The sequence below is a fragment of the Bidens hawaiensis genome, unplaced genomic scaffold (assembly GCF_021521415.1).
Source record: "Bidens hawaiensis isolate Kalapana, Puna unplaced genomic scaffold, B.hawaiensis_p1.1 tig00002323_1, whole genome shotgun sequence".
Taxonomy (NCBI): domain Eukaryota; kingdom Viridiplantae; phylum Streptophyta; class Magnoliopsida; order Asterales; family Asteraceae; genus Bidens; species Bidens hawaiensis.
In genome coordinates, this window is record NW_027491125.1 from 2,442,853 (window position 1) to 2,456,618 (window position 13,766).

Below are 13,766 nucleotides of genomic sequence, written 5' to 3' on the forward strand. Positions count from 1 at the left end.
AAATCAAATGGCCGGCCACCTCAAAACTTTAATTCAAAGAGAATAAACGTTTGTTTCGATTTTATAATATCTATGAGATTTATGTCTCAGTCGATCACTTTTTAACTCATAAGTTAAGTCAATTATCTTTAATCTTAGATAAATAATTTGTGTTTAGAATAAAAAAACATAGTTTCGTTATTATGATTAAAATACTTGGCATGTGCGGACTAGTATTATCCTAGTTAATAAGACCCGTGGATGCTACCCATAACCCATGAATTTTTTAGATTTAAATCAATGACAAACCATTAATTTCAAATGAAGCAATCTGGTGACACGAGAGAAGAGAGGGCGTGATGTAAGGGCTTCAAATCAAATGTAGACAGTTATAAATATAAATATATAGATAGATAGTATAAATTAATAATATCCACAAAAAGTTTCACCCGCACCCCTTTGAGCACCCTTTTGACGAGTATGGCCGTTATCAAACTAACTTATCATTAAATTTCATGATCTAGTGATATAGTGTTCTGTTAGAAATGTGAGGTTATGACTTGTACGTGCGTGGGTGGGTTGAATCCTAGCCAGATAAATATGAAATTTTGCTTTATTATTTTCTTTTAAATACATAAAAAAAACCTATACCGTCCATAATTGTTACTTTTATGTAAATTTCTCTTTTAGTACTTTGTATATTTGGCTTCCAGGATAAATAAAAGGAACCTTGGAGAAAAAGATAAGAAATGTATTATTATAAGTTAGAAATAGTCAACATAAACGGTTTTATTGATGATATATATTTTTTAACATAAATGGAAAAGTGAAATAACGAAATCTTACAAATTTTTATTAGTTAATATTCTTACATAAAAGGAAAAGTGATCCTTGGAGAAAAAGATATAAGAAAGTATTATTAGTTATTTGTGGAAAGCTCCTTATAGTTATGTATACAAAATATTAAGCAACTAAATAAATATTTGAATTATTTTCCCAAAGTTGAGATACGCATGGGTCATATATTATATTATTACGTACTGTGAAGTAGTAATGCAATCTTTTATTTATTTATAATTATTCTCATGCACATCTTAAATAAAATAAAAGCCAAAAACATGGTTAGTTGGTTGGTAATGTAATGTCCGCCCCCTCAGACACAGTGTCTATATTTTGACGTTAAAACCAAATCAAATATATATATATAAACAAACACAAACCCATATATAGTGAAGAAACCAGAGCTAGCAACTGTTGTAGAGCTAATGGATTCCGATTACGGCGTGCCGAGAGAGCTTTCTGCTCTTCAAAAGGATCGGCTCATTTACCAGCCGGAGCTGCCTCCTTGTCTTCAGGTATATTTATTATTTTCACTTAATTATGATCATATATATAAATCATGTTGTTCATGTAATGTACGTGTGTATTTTCTTGTCTTTTCATAATTTATGACAAGATGAGTTTTTTTGTTGTGTTTAAAAAGTTACAAATAAGCTAGTATTCGTGGTGAAGAAAGAACGAAAGAAAGAGGTCTTAAATAAAATGTTTATAATTATACTCCTCTCAAATCCCAACAGGATCTTAAAGAAAATGTTTAAAGACTTGCACCCATTGCTTTTAGAAAAAAATTTAAAAATAAAAATAATAAAATCATGATTTTGTCTGTTTTGTGACAATTATGGGATTCAAATGCAACACACTTAGGGGTTTGCACAGTTCGGTTTGGGTCGGTTTTGGGACCAAACATGAATTTTTGAAAGCCGAACAGGTTTCGGTACTTTGGGTTGGTCTAGGGCTAAAAACCAAACGTGAAGTTTTATAACAAGATTCATCGATTAAAAGTTTTGGGCCGAAACAAGATTCATTAATTATTTTGCATTTGGGCTAAAATATTCAATTTGAATATTCGGTTAGGCCTTTTCGGATTTATTACATGCAAAACCAAAAACTTCAAAAATACAAAACTAAACCGTCGGTTTTTATTTCGGTTCTGTTTTTGGTTTCATGCACACCCGTAGTAGTAACAGTTTATGTGTTAGCTGTCGTTGTAGGAAAACATGAACTTTTAGTACCGATTCAGATTGCTTAGTGTTATTATCCCTGACACAAAAGAACATTACACTTGGTAGATATATATGCTAGTCAAATAATTTCTAATAACTAGACATGCTTGATGTTCTTGTCTTTTTAAACATTATATTTAGAACAAAATTTGGAGTATAAACCATTTTTATGAGATTCTGTTCAGGGAACTACTGTTAGAGTGGAATTTGGAGACGCAACTACCTTAGCAGAATCTGCTGGCGCCCATGCTATCAGTCAATCGTTTCCTCACACACACGGTCAGCGTTTAGTTCATTTTCTTAGGGCAACAACCAAAGTCCCAGGCGCTCAGATCATTACCGAGCATACTGCATTGAGGTATGATCACTTTCTCCCTTTACAATACAAATTATTTGTTTCATTTATCATATTATATTATTCATTACAGGGTTGGAGTGGTATTTTGTGGTAGACAGTCTCCTGGAGGTCACAATGTTGTTTGGGGGCTTCATGAAGCTCTCAAAATCCACAATCCTAAAAGTACTTTGCTTGGTTTTCTAGGTATGTTATTGTCCTTAATTTTGACACTTGAGATTTTATTGCATATATATGCTTTGAAAATATGTGTTATGCATATGACCAGGTGGTTCTGAAGGTTTATTTGCTCAGAGAACTCTCGAAATCACAGATGACATTCTTTCAACCTACAAAAATCAAGGTACTTCTAGTTGAAGTAATGTTGTGTTTGGGGGTTTCTTTACTAATAAACTATGAATGTACGTCTTAATTATTTGAAGGCGGTTATGATCTGTTGGGGCGGACAAAGGATCAGATAAGAACAAAAGAACAAGTCAACGCTGCCATGACTGCATGTAACGCTTTGAAGTTGGATGGTCTTGTTATCATTGGAGGTATGTATGAACTATTGCTTGAAAACAATAAATAACATCAACTTTCTAGCTATTTCTTTTTTATTATTGATCCTGTTCCTGATTTATTTTGTTGAAAGGTGTAACATCAAACACTGATGCTGCTCAACTTGCTGAGATTTTCGCTGAAGCAAAATGCGTTACAAAGGTAGTTATTGCTGACATACATCTCTATGTCATTGTATATGTTCTTTTTGATACCGCCTTTTAACTATTAGGTTGTTGGAGTACCTGTTACTTTGAATGGAGATCTCAAGAACCAGTTCGTTGAAGCAAATGTTGGTTTTGATACAATTTGCAAGGTGAATAACATACTCTCACACAACTGAAATAGAGAATGTTCACCAAAACATCATTTTCAGACCGCCTTTAGTCTAACCGAACTTGTATTGTATTTTGTGTAGGTTAACTCTCAGCTCATCAGCAATGTCTGCACAGATGCTCTTTCAGCAGAGAAGGTAATGCATTTGATTATTAGAATAGTGCATATATATCGTTGTATGCATTTTCATGTAATTAGATATCTGTGTAGTATAATGTTCCATCATCTTGTATAATACAATAAGTAAAAATGATTTTGCTTACTTTACTTCCAGTATTACTATTTTATTCGACTCATGGGTCGGAAGGCGTCTCATGTGGCGTTGGAATGCACTCTGCAGTCACACCCAAACATGGTACCACTTACTTTCATAATCTAAAAATATTTTTTAAATAACTCTAGCTTTAAGTTAACCTTCTTTGTAGGTTATTCTAGGTGAAGAAGTTGCGGCTTCAAATCTTACCATCTTCGACTTGACAAAACAGATTTGTGATGCCGTCCAAGAAAGGGCAGAACAAGGTGTGTTTATGTGTACATGTACATGTGCATCCGTATGTAGCGGTCAATATGGTAGCAGTGTTAATTACTAACATCAGGTTATGTTTGTGAATTTTGATTGTTGTGCTAGATAAGTACCATGGTGTTATCTTACTTCCAGAAGGGCTAATAGAAAACATCCCTGAAGTCTATGCACTGTTGCAGGTAACTAAACACCAATGATATTCATATTTCAAGTTTAAAGTTTAGACCTTTTTATTTTTGTACTCTTTAATTCATGTCTAATACGGTTTTAACATCTGGTTACAGGAAATTCATAGTCTTCTACGACACGGTGTTTCTGTTGATAAAATATCATCACAGTTGTCACCATGGGCGTCTGCTTTATTTGAATTTTTACCACCGTTTATTAGAAAACAGGTGTGTAACATTATATATCTACACATGGAATGGGATATATCTTCCAAGTAATAAATTTGTGCATATCGATGACGCTCATGTTATATTATATCTCTGCAGCTTCTCCTGCATCCTGAATCTGATGACTCAGCTCAATTGTCACAGGTACTTGGTTTTCTCTCATAGCATTATATGAATATGTAACAGGCATTGTGTGATTCTAGAATTATGTTTTATGGTCTCAGATTGAAACCGAGAAGCTTCTTGCTGAACTTGTGGAGGAAGAAATGAATAAGCGACAGGTATTATTATATGAGCCATGAACATACTTTCCTTCATGACGTTGTAGTATATGTGATGTACTTTTTTTATACAGAAAGAAGGATCATACAAGGGGAAGAAGTTTAACGCCATCTGCCACTTTTTTGGTTACCAAGCAAGAGGTTCTTTGCCATCCAAATTCGATTGCGACTACGCCTATGTAAGTTTATTACATAACAATTACAGTTAAAGCTCAGCGACCCTTTGAAGGACTGTAACGAAAAGGATTATAATAATGTAGGTACTTGGACAGATTTGTTACCATATTCTGGCAGCTGGCCTGAACGGTTATATGGCCACTGTAACCAACCTCAAAAATCCATCTAACAAGTGGCGTTGTGGTGCTGCACCAATTACGGTAGGAATCTAGTCATGTAGATGCTTCTGTTATGATCTAAATAACATGTGGACTAAATTCGGTTGCAATGAATATAGGCTATGTTGAGCATCAAGCATGACGGTCGTGCAATGACAATTGGAAAACCACTTGTCCATCCTGCTACTGTGGATTTAAGAGGCAAAGTATATGAGTATGTCTTTCACTTCATGCATCTTTATAACTAAAAAAGGTTTATTTCCTATTATATTTTATTATTTGGAATTGCATGGTGTAGGCTGGTGAGACAAAACGCGAGAAAATTGTTGTTGGATGATATTTACAGAAACCCCGGACCCCTCCAGTTTGATGGTCCAAGTGTTGATTCTCGGGTTATCAGCTTGTGTGTGGAAGACCTGGATTATATGGGCCGTATTAAAGAAGTAAACGAATATCTTGACAAGGTTCTTAATTTACTTTACACATAAATCTCGTTCTTAACATATATTATGTTGTTTAAAACTATATGGTAGTTACTTGATTATGTTAATGCATGAGATGCAGGTTCGGAGTATTGTGAAACCGGGATGTTCTCAAGATGTTGTGAAAGCAGCTCTGAGTGCCATGTCTTCTGTCACAAATATTCTCAGTCATGTCTTCTAATGGCACTGCTTAATGTATAAAAGTGGCCGCCTGCTCATCTTTAACTCAATTATGACTCTATTTATCCCCATATTAAACATCTTTCATTCTCCAAAGTTTCTTTACTTGTCTAATGTTTTTGTTTTTAAAGTCGCTTAGGATTTCGTTTGGGAAATAACTGTAGCAGATTTCGGTTCGGCTTTATGAAGTATTATTGTGATTTTTATGCCATCTTGTGACATGATTCAACTGATTGCATTATATATAGAACACGTTTTTATCAATTATCAACACCGGGACCGTACGCGCTAGATGTCACTGAGTTCAGTCATTATTAGACTTCTTTGTCATTGATGTGTATGAAAACCTACACCAACCGTCTAATACATAACTAAACTAAATAGGCACCAAACAAACCACATACGTGACATACCTACGATTAAGATCTGTTTAAATGCTTAAACATAATTATGATTCAACTAAGTGGAATTATAAATTGTTAACTTGATGATTGATACATTGATGATTGATTAATTCAAAACAAGTAAATTCCTACAAATTGTCTTTTTACTAAATACGCTACTTAATGGTGGAATTAACGATTGCGTAATAGATTATAAGCCATCCATGATTTAACACAATCAAATAATAATAGAAAGACATGATTATCATATATGAACCAAATTGTTACAATCCAATACTATTTAAATTAATAACTTGCGGCTATTCTTTGGGCCGATTGCAGCCCACCAAATGAAGATCCAAAATATCAATTTGGGCCCATGATCATATATTTGTTTTCACTAATCACTTTCATATTTAAAAAATAAAAAATATTGTAGGATTGAGTTGGTTTCAGATTTAGAGACTCTTCTGAAATTGATCACATTCTTCTATAATACATTGGATCATTTTGTATTTTATTTTTTGATTAATAGTTTTACTTATTTACAACTTTAACTTTGTAAGAGCATTCACAATTTCAACAAAGAATGCATACGAAAACGATGGAGGTACTTTGAGTAGTGTTTATAATAAATGTATCATCCATGATCTTAAAGTTTACAAACATCTTCCTATTGATAAGGACGGACTAATCCGAATCTCATCTATAATCTTAACTCCACAGTTAAAAGTGGATCGTCGACATTCTGTCACATATAACATTGGCCACACTAGAGCTATAATTAAGCCCACAGAGCCAAACCCAGGCGAGCCCTGGCTCGAGCTCAGCTTGTTAACTTTATCAAGCTGAAAAATCAAGCTCGAACTCGGCTTGTTTATAGCCCAAGCCGAGCTAGGGCTCGTTGAGCTGAGCTTGTTAATTTTTAGTTTTCTAATTGATATTTATTTTTTTCCAGACATTGATATATAAATGACAAAAAATATAACTTTTAACAACAATTTATATAAATTATAACCAGAGAATTTATAACATTTCATATTTTACTTTTGTTTTTTTTCTTATAATGTTTTAAAGCTCGAGTGAAAATAATATGTGTATTATTTATATTTTCCTTATTTAGATAGGCTATTATTATTATTATATATTAAAATTTAAGTAACCTAACGATCCCAACCAACCTGGCTCCAGCTTGATTCGTTTAGATCCGAGTTTTTTCACTTACGAACTACATTAAAAATAAGGTTGGTGGCCTCCTTCATCTCTAAAAAGTAAAAAGTATGTCCCTAAAATGTGTGTCCGCTTCTGATTTTAAACCATCCAATAGGATTATAGGTAATTGTTTAGAGAAATAATATTTATTCCACGACCATAATTCTATCTTATTAATAATGCAAAAAACAACAATTCAAGTATCCAACAAACACATTTTGAAAACAATCGATACCTACAAACTTTTCACCCGCCCTATGCTTAAATATTATTCCTAGGAGACATGCTTGGATCTAAAGATTTTCAAAAAGAAGCCAACTTTAATTAAGACTTATATATACGGACACAACTTAACTTGAAAGCAACACACTCCAAAACCACCCTATATAAACCCTCATTCACCCTTTTATTCTTCATTCAACACATCCATCTACCACGTAAATGGCACTTGCCTCTTCCACCCTAAAATCATTCCTTTTCGCGTTTTACCTTACGCTTTTCGCATGTTCGGCTTTTGCCCGTGACTTGTCAGTCGTAGGGTACGCCCCTGAGGATCTTACGTGCACCGATAAGCTCATTCACCTTTTCGAAGCATGGAAAGTTTTATGAGACTATTGAAGAAAAGCTACATAGGTTTGAGATCTTCAAGGACAACTTGAAGCACATTGATGAGACAAATAAGAAAGTTAGCAACTATTGGCTTGGGCTTAATGAGTTTTCTGACTTGAGTCATGAAGAGTTCAAGAACATGTATTTGGGTCTCAAGGGGGAGTTGCCAGAAAGGAGAGAACAAGAATTCACCTATAGAGATTTCGTCGACGTGCCCAAGTCCGTAGATTGGAGAAAGAAAGGAGCCGTTGTACCCGTCAAGAACCAGGGTTCATGCGGTGAGTGTAATGATATTGTACAAATATTAATGCTTATTTATTAATGCTTTACAAGTGGTAGTAGTAAACTAGTAGTAGTGAAGTATATTGTTACAAAATGTATGTAATGTATGTATCCATGCAGGAATTTAACAGAATTTTCGGAGCAGGAGTTGATCGATTGTGATACAAGCTTTAACAACGGGTGCAATGGAGGTTTAATGGACTATGCGTTCTCTTTCATAGTGAGAAATGGTGGGCTTCATAAGGAAGAAGAGTATCCTTATATCATGAGTGAAGGCACTTGTGATGAAATGAAGGTAACTAAAAGGCCAACTTAATATGGAAGATAAAAATTAACAGTCACATATTAATCAAATCTTTTGCTTTAACCTCTTAATTCAGGATGTATCAGAAAAGGTGACTATAAGCGGCTATCATGACGTGCCTCAAAACGATGAAGCGAGCTTCTTAAAAGCGCTTGCAAACCAACCCATTAGCGTTGCCATCGATGCTTCTGGTCGTGACTTCCAATTCTATAGCGGGGTAAGTCTCGTAGCGAAATCGTGTTACAAAAATTGATGTAATATCTAATACTTAAAACATTATATAAATCTAGGGAAAACTAAACACTGAAATTGATTGTCTAATTATGGAATTGACTTTCGAAATAAACGCGTGAATTTAGTCAGATAAAAGACTCATGCATTGTGGGACTGATTTAGATCACGGAGTTGCAGCAGTTGGATATGGAACAAGCAAAGGAGTTGACTATGTTACAATAGTAAGGAACTCTTGGGGACCCAAATGGGGAGACATCAGGATGAAGAGGAAGACCGGTAAAAGTGGAGGGATGTGTGGTCTTTATAAGATGGCTTCTTATCCTACCAAAGAAAAGTGATATTTAGGTTAAGATGAAGAGGGTTGTTTGTAACTTTCCCTATTTGATCCTTTCTTGTTTCTTGACTTTAATAAAGTCAAACCCACCAATTTAATAAAACATACTCTTTTTACAGAGTATTGGTCAAGGTATCACTTAGATACACACGAATTTTAATACCCTTGTTTATAAAGTTAATACAATATATTGCTTATCCTACCAAAGAAAAGTGAGACTTTGCCTAAGATTAGAGGGTTGTTTGTAAGTTTTCTTTCTTTCTTCTTCTTTTTTCTTTCTTTTGTTTTTAATTAAACATTTCTTTTTTTCTTATTAAATTTTATAAATATATAGTTTATTTTAGGAAAACTTCTAAGAGACCCATGTGGAGAGATATTCCATTATGACATATCATTTTATATATTTCTGGAAATGGCCCGTCCAAACTAGAAGCCCCCCCACCCCAACCCCCCCCCCCCCCCCCCAATTCACGTGTAAACTAGGCATCCCGTTGAAGATTAAATTAATTTATATATTACTAGCTATTAGCCTCCGTACTACGAAGGGTTGTTTTTTATATTTGTCGTTTCTATTATTGTGTATGTTTTTTTGAATTTTAATTTAGTTTGTTGTATTGAAGTTTGTTTGGATAATATACATACATATTAGTTCATTTGTCATTTTTGCCACGTTCTTTTTTGTATGAAAATATTTATCCGTTCCTTATTTAGATCGATAGCTGATCACCGGTTGGTCCATGTGGCATATTACCGGTTGGTCGAAGTAGTGGCGAAGTAGTGGTCTGTTCCTTATTTAGATTGATCGCATATTACCGGTAGGTCCAAGTGACTTCCCATCTCAGAAAAGCTTATCTGGGCATTACGAATGGTTTCAAATGTTGTTACAAAAAAGTTACAAAAGATGACACTTTCTGTAGCAGCCATAAGTATTAGTTACAAAATTTTTGGTTGTACAAATATTAGTTACAGAAAAAGTAGTGTTTGTTATCCAAGTTGTCCTAGTAGTGCTTGCTCATGACATCCCAAATTCCATAGCATTTTCCCAAATGTTTTCGTTTTTTTCCCACAGCCCTCAGCATTTGCATAGAAAACGTGATTGACTGTTAATATGCACAATCTGTTAGTTTACCTACATCGCATAAGTCTTTTTTTTTTTCCCTTGCATGCACCCAAAAAAAAGCATAAACCTTCACTGGTGAGATAAATTTGTGGATGAACGAACTAACTGTTTCATAAGATCTTTAATTATATATATTTCTTTTAAAATTAGCCTATTAATGGACTATTTTACCCTTTATCTAAAAAACAATAAAACTATTAACATTAATTAAATATAAACCTGGCTGTAAAAGTAATATGTGAAATATAATCACAACACTCATAAAAGGAATCATATAATCTTCTAAACAATATATTTAGAACTTTCAAGATGAAGATCTCCAATTCACTATTTACATATATATTCAAAAGTAACATTATACGTTTTCAACATATATTGAATGCATACATGAAAAAGTAAGAATACAAAACCAAGAAAATATTCTTTCTTCTTCCTCACATGGTAGCCTCACGCTCACCCTTGTCGTCTTCTCCGGCGAGCCATATTTCCGATCTATCACTCTCTTTCACATTCTTAATTAATTTTATTGTATTTATTAGTTGTAAGCGTCAAGGTTAAATTGGTAATTTGATATGAAAAGGGGAAATATGTAATTATTTGTTTTGGGTTGAAGTAATATGTAATTATTAGATGTTAGTAAAGGGAAATATGTAAATATCTCATAAAAAAATAAAAAAAATGGTTATGTTTTAATAAGGGTAATACTGTCATAAAATAAAATATTATTTATAAAAAAAATTACTTGCTGCTTTTGAAAATAATATATTATTTTTATATTTTTATATTTATAATACTGTGAATATAGATTTTTTGAATTTTAATTTAATTTATTGTAAGAAAGTTTATTATATTATTTATATACTTGGACCTATTTTGATCACTTTATGTTCTTTTATATTTGTTCATTATGTTCGTTCTGAGTTTTCGAAAAATAATAAAAATTCTGTTCATAAGTAAGGAACATATTTATGACGCATAGTCTATATCACAAAAGAAGATATCATATGAACCCCAGATCTTAGTTTAATAATCATTCTAGTACTAATCATTTAATCTCTAACCTTAGTTACATAACGAGTGGTAAATTTCAAATCCAACACTTTGCTATCTTTACAATGTACAAAGAAACTGTTTAGTCAATGAACAAAATCGTATAACTGCATTTGTGTGCTAATAAGTCTCTAGCATTATTATGCAATTTTATAGCAGATTGTAGGCATTTGAATGCACCTTGGATGATCTTCATTTTCCAACTGCGGGTTACGTAATCATCAATCGTTGTTCGTCTCCACAAACAAAGAAATCAACATAATCATTGAGTTTGAATAAGACCAACAAACAAAGCTATGAACAAATTAGACAAACACAGACAAAAAAAACTCACTGAAAGTTAGAACAAATACCACCATCGCCTTTGACATCGTTAAACGGATCAGTTAATTGTTGAAGCTGCGCCCAAAACTTATACTACAACTTTCAATATATCGATTAGGGTTTTCGAGTGACAAAAGCACTTCAGAGATAGAGAAGACGGAGGTAGTGAGAAAAACACCTCGGAGGTGGGTTGATTTGAATTGAAGAAGGCACAAGTTAGATAGATCTTCCGTCACAAATCTCTCTCAACTAACCCGTAGATCCAAATTCATAACACAATCGATCACCTAAGCAATTCAATTTTGTAACAGTTGACGATGTATATGAAGTTCTAACCCTAACACAACTAATCAATCAAATAAAATACCTAATAAGTGGGGTAGGGTACCAAAAAGATCCAAATACCCTTAACACTGTGTTCCCGAGTTTCATTTAATGAGGGGAGAGGAAAGAAAAGAGAGGAAAATATAAAAAATTTATGTTCCAGAGATTTTTTAAGAAAGGGAGGGAAGGGGAAAGGAGAGAAAATGCTAGAAAATATAAACATATTATCATCCTCCCAAATTGGAGAGATTATGAGAGAAAATGTATAGGTCTAATTATAACTTTTATCAATTCTTAAATTACCCTTATATCTAACTCCATGTAATAGTTTACTTAAAGGGTATAATAGGAAAATGCATCTTTATTTTCTTTTCCTCTTAACTCGGGAATACCTAAAATGGTTAATTTCTCTTCCCTTCCTTTCATTTTCATTTAACTCGGGAACACGAAATAAAATCACATGTTTTCCTTCCCTTACCTTTCTTTCCTTTAATAATTCCCCTTCCTTCCCCTCCCCTCGTTAAATGAGACTCGGGAACAGAGCGTAAGTACCGCCCGCGGTTCCGAGGGAAGCTTCTCACAAGATACCCGCGGGACATATGGATCACCCGCATAACTCTAATAAGGAAAGAGCATCAAAATACCATATGCCGAAGCATCCAGGCACCCTCAGACGTCATCCGCAAGGATACACATTCATCCGCCAAAAAAACCAGGAGACAATGCTAACATGACAACTGTAATTAACCAATTACCTTCTAGAAGAATTTCCAAGGTTATTACTTGAAGAATATGTGACCCATCAACCAATGAATGAAGGACACCTGGTCAAGTTGTTATAATCGTGCACATGGCCAGGGTTACATAGCGTCCTATCATATCAAGACACGTGTCCAGGTTGTTATGCCCATGCACATGCAACGTATAACTCAACCTATCATATGAGGACACGTGTCCAGGTGGTTACGAGAGCATCTTCTAGAATGGGACAGTTGGCCCAATCATATTCCCTCACTCTTCGGCTATAAATACCCTCTCAATCTTCATGAGGTATTCATTCACTCTCAACGATCTACTCTAAATACTTAAGTACTTTCTCTCTCTAAGAACTGTATTTATTCTCACGCCGGAGGGTGGTTACAGGAAGACCCTCCCTCTTGTCCTTCCCGTAACAAGCTCACGGTGTCTGTTTTGCTGGTTCCGGTCACTGGACTTTGGGAGGTTGTGCTCATATCGTAGTTGGTTGTTATCTGTATCCTACCCTACAGACTCATTGGATCTAGGACCCATCAAGGGGTTTAGATCCGCGTTTCTTCATTGGCGCCATCCGTACTTTTGTTAGAACAACGATAATTCTTTGGTTTTTGGTTCGTACGATATGAGCCAGTTTCCTAAAGGGCCGACGGGAAATCCTACGACTGTTTCACGAACTACTGATGTAACTCCTGGAGGTTTCACCATTGAGCGTGTTACAACACCAGTAGGTCCTACTCCTACTGTTTTGGGACACGTCACGGCACTAGAAGGTTCTAATATGGGGGACCTGGGACGAATCATGAGAGAAACTCGCCGGACTCACTCAGAATTGGGTCTAGAAGACGATTCTGGTGATTCTGAACCGGCGAGAACTCATCGCCATAGTTCTAGATCTAGGGGACTCTTATCTCCGGATGAGTGGCTCCGTATTCAACAAGAAAATGTTGTAGCTGAGTACGAGAGTAGGGTGCGTGAAGAGCGACTCTATGCTCGTACTCTGACTTATGATGAATATCCCAGTAGGTCTCTTTCTCCTTCTCCAACAGCGAGGATGAGCCAGATCAGTCAAAGTGTTCAGACGTAAAGAGATCCGACGGAGGGTTGGGGAATGCGTGAACGACCTCGTAGGGTTATGCGTGTACCTGCTTATGTGGAGGAATACGAAAGTCATGATTCAACGTACCATCCAGGGGACGTCAGTTATTATAGTGGTGATAGCAGACTTCATCTACGAGACGGAACGAGTTATCTGCGAGCGGTAGTCCGTCATGCGGAATATCACAGCAATGCTGAGGATGACTTCTCTAAGCCTTATTGCCCAGCTGCATTTGCTGAAAAATCAAAATTCATTGCAGGAATTGCAAT

At 34.9% G+C, this 13,766-nt stretch overlaps 1 protein-coding gene and 1 pseudogene across 2 annotated transcripts; both read left to right on the forward strand.

Moving 5' to 3' along the window:
- Window positions 1-937: 937 nt before the first annotated feature.
- On the forward strand, window positions 938-5,678 carry LOC143617804 (pyrophosphate--fructose 6-phosphate 1-phosphotransferase subunit alpha-like). Its single transcript, XM_077090251.1, has 19 exons — window positions 938-1,334; window positions 2,228-2,400; window positions 2,471-2,583; window positions 2,666-2,740; window positions 2,820-2,933; window positions 3,032-3,099; window positions 3,170-3,253; window positions 3,356-3,409; window positions 3,548-3,628; window positions 3,699-3,792; window positions 3,902-3,975; window positions 4,081-4,191; window positions 4,291-4,335; window positions 4,416-4,472; window positions 4,547-4,651; window positions 4,733-4,849; window positions 4,927-5,021; window positions 5,106-5,271; window positions 5,372-5,678. Exons 1-19 carry the CDS (start codon window positions 1,245-1,247, stop codon window positions 5,468-5,470), a joined length of 1,815 nt encoding a protein of 604 aa, XP_076946366.1. The 5' UTR covers window positions 938-1,244; the 3' UTR covers window positions 5,471-5,678.
- Window positions 5,679-7,182: 1,504 nt separating this feature from the next.
- LOC143617487 (cysteine protease XCP2-like) lies at window positions 7,183-8,880 on the forward strand (annotated as a pseudogene). Its single transcript, XR_013150844.1, has 3 exons — window positions 7,183-8,250; window positions 8,336-8,485; window positions 8,619-8,880. The product of XR_013150844.1 is annotated as a cysteine protease XCP2-like (transcript).
- The last annotated feature ends 4,886 nt before the right edge of the window (window positions 8,881-13,766 follow it).

What these genes read in the sequence shown, in the direction of transcription:
- LOC143617804 (XM_077090251.1), top strand. Translation starts at nt 1,245, where the DNA reads ATGGATTCCGATTACGGCGTGCCGAGAGAGCTTTCTGCTCTTCAAAAG. An exon ending in ATGCTCTTTCAGCAGAGAAG is followed by an intron (nt 3,410 to 3,547) that starts GTAATGCATTTG and finishes CTTTACTTCCAG; the next exon opens with TATTACTATTTTATTCGACT. An exon ending in CACCGTTTATTAGAAAACAG is followed by an intron (nt 4,192 to 4,290) that starts GTGTGTAACATT and finishes ATATCTCTGCAG; the next exon opens with CTTCTCCTGCATCCTGAATC.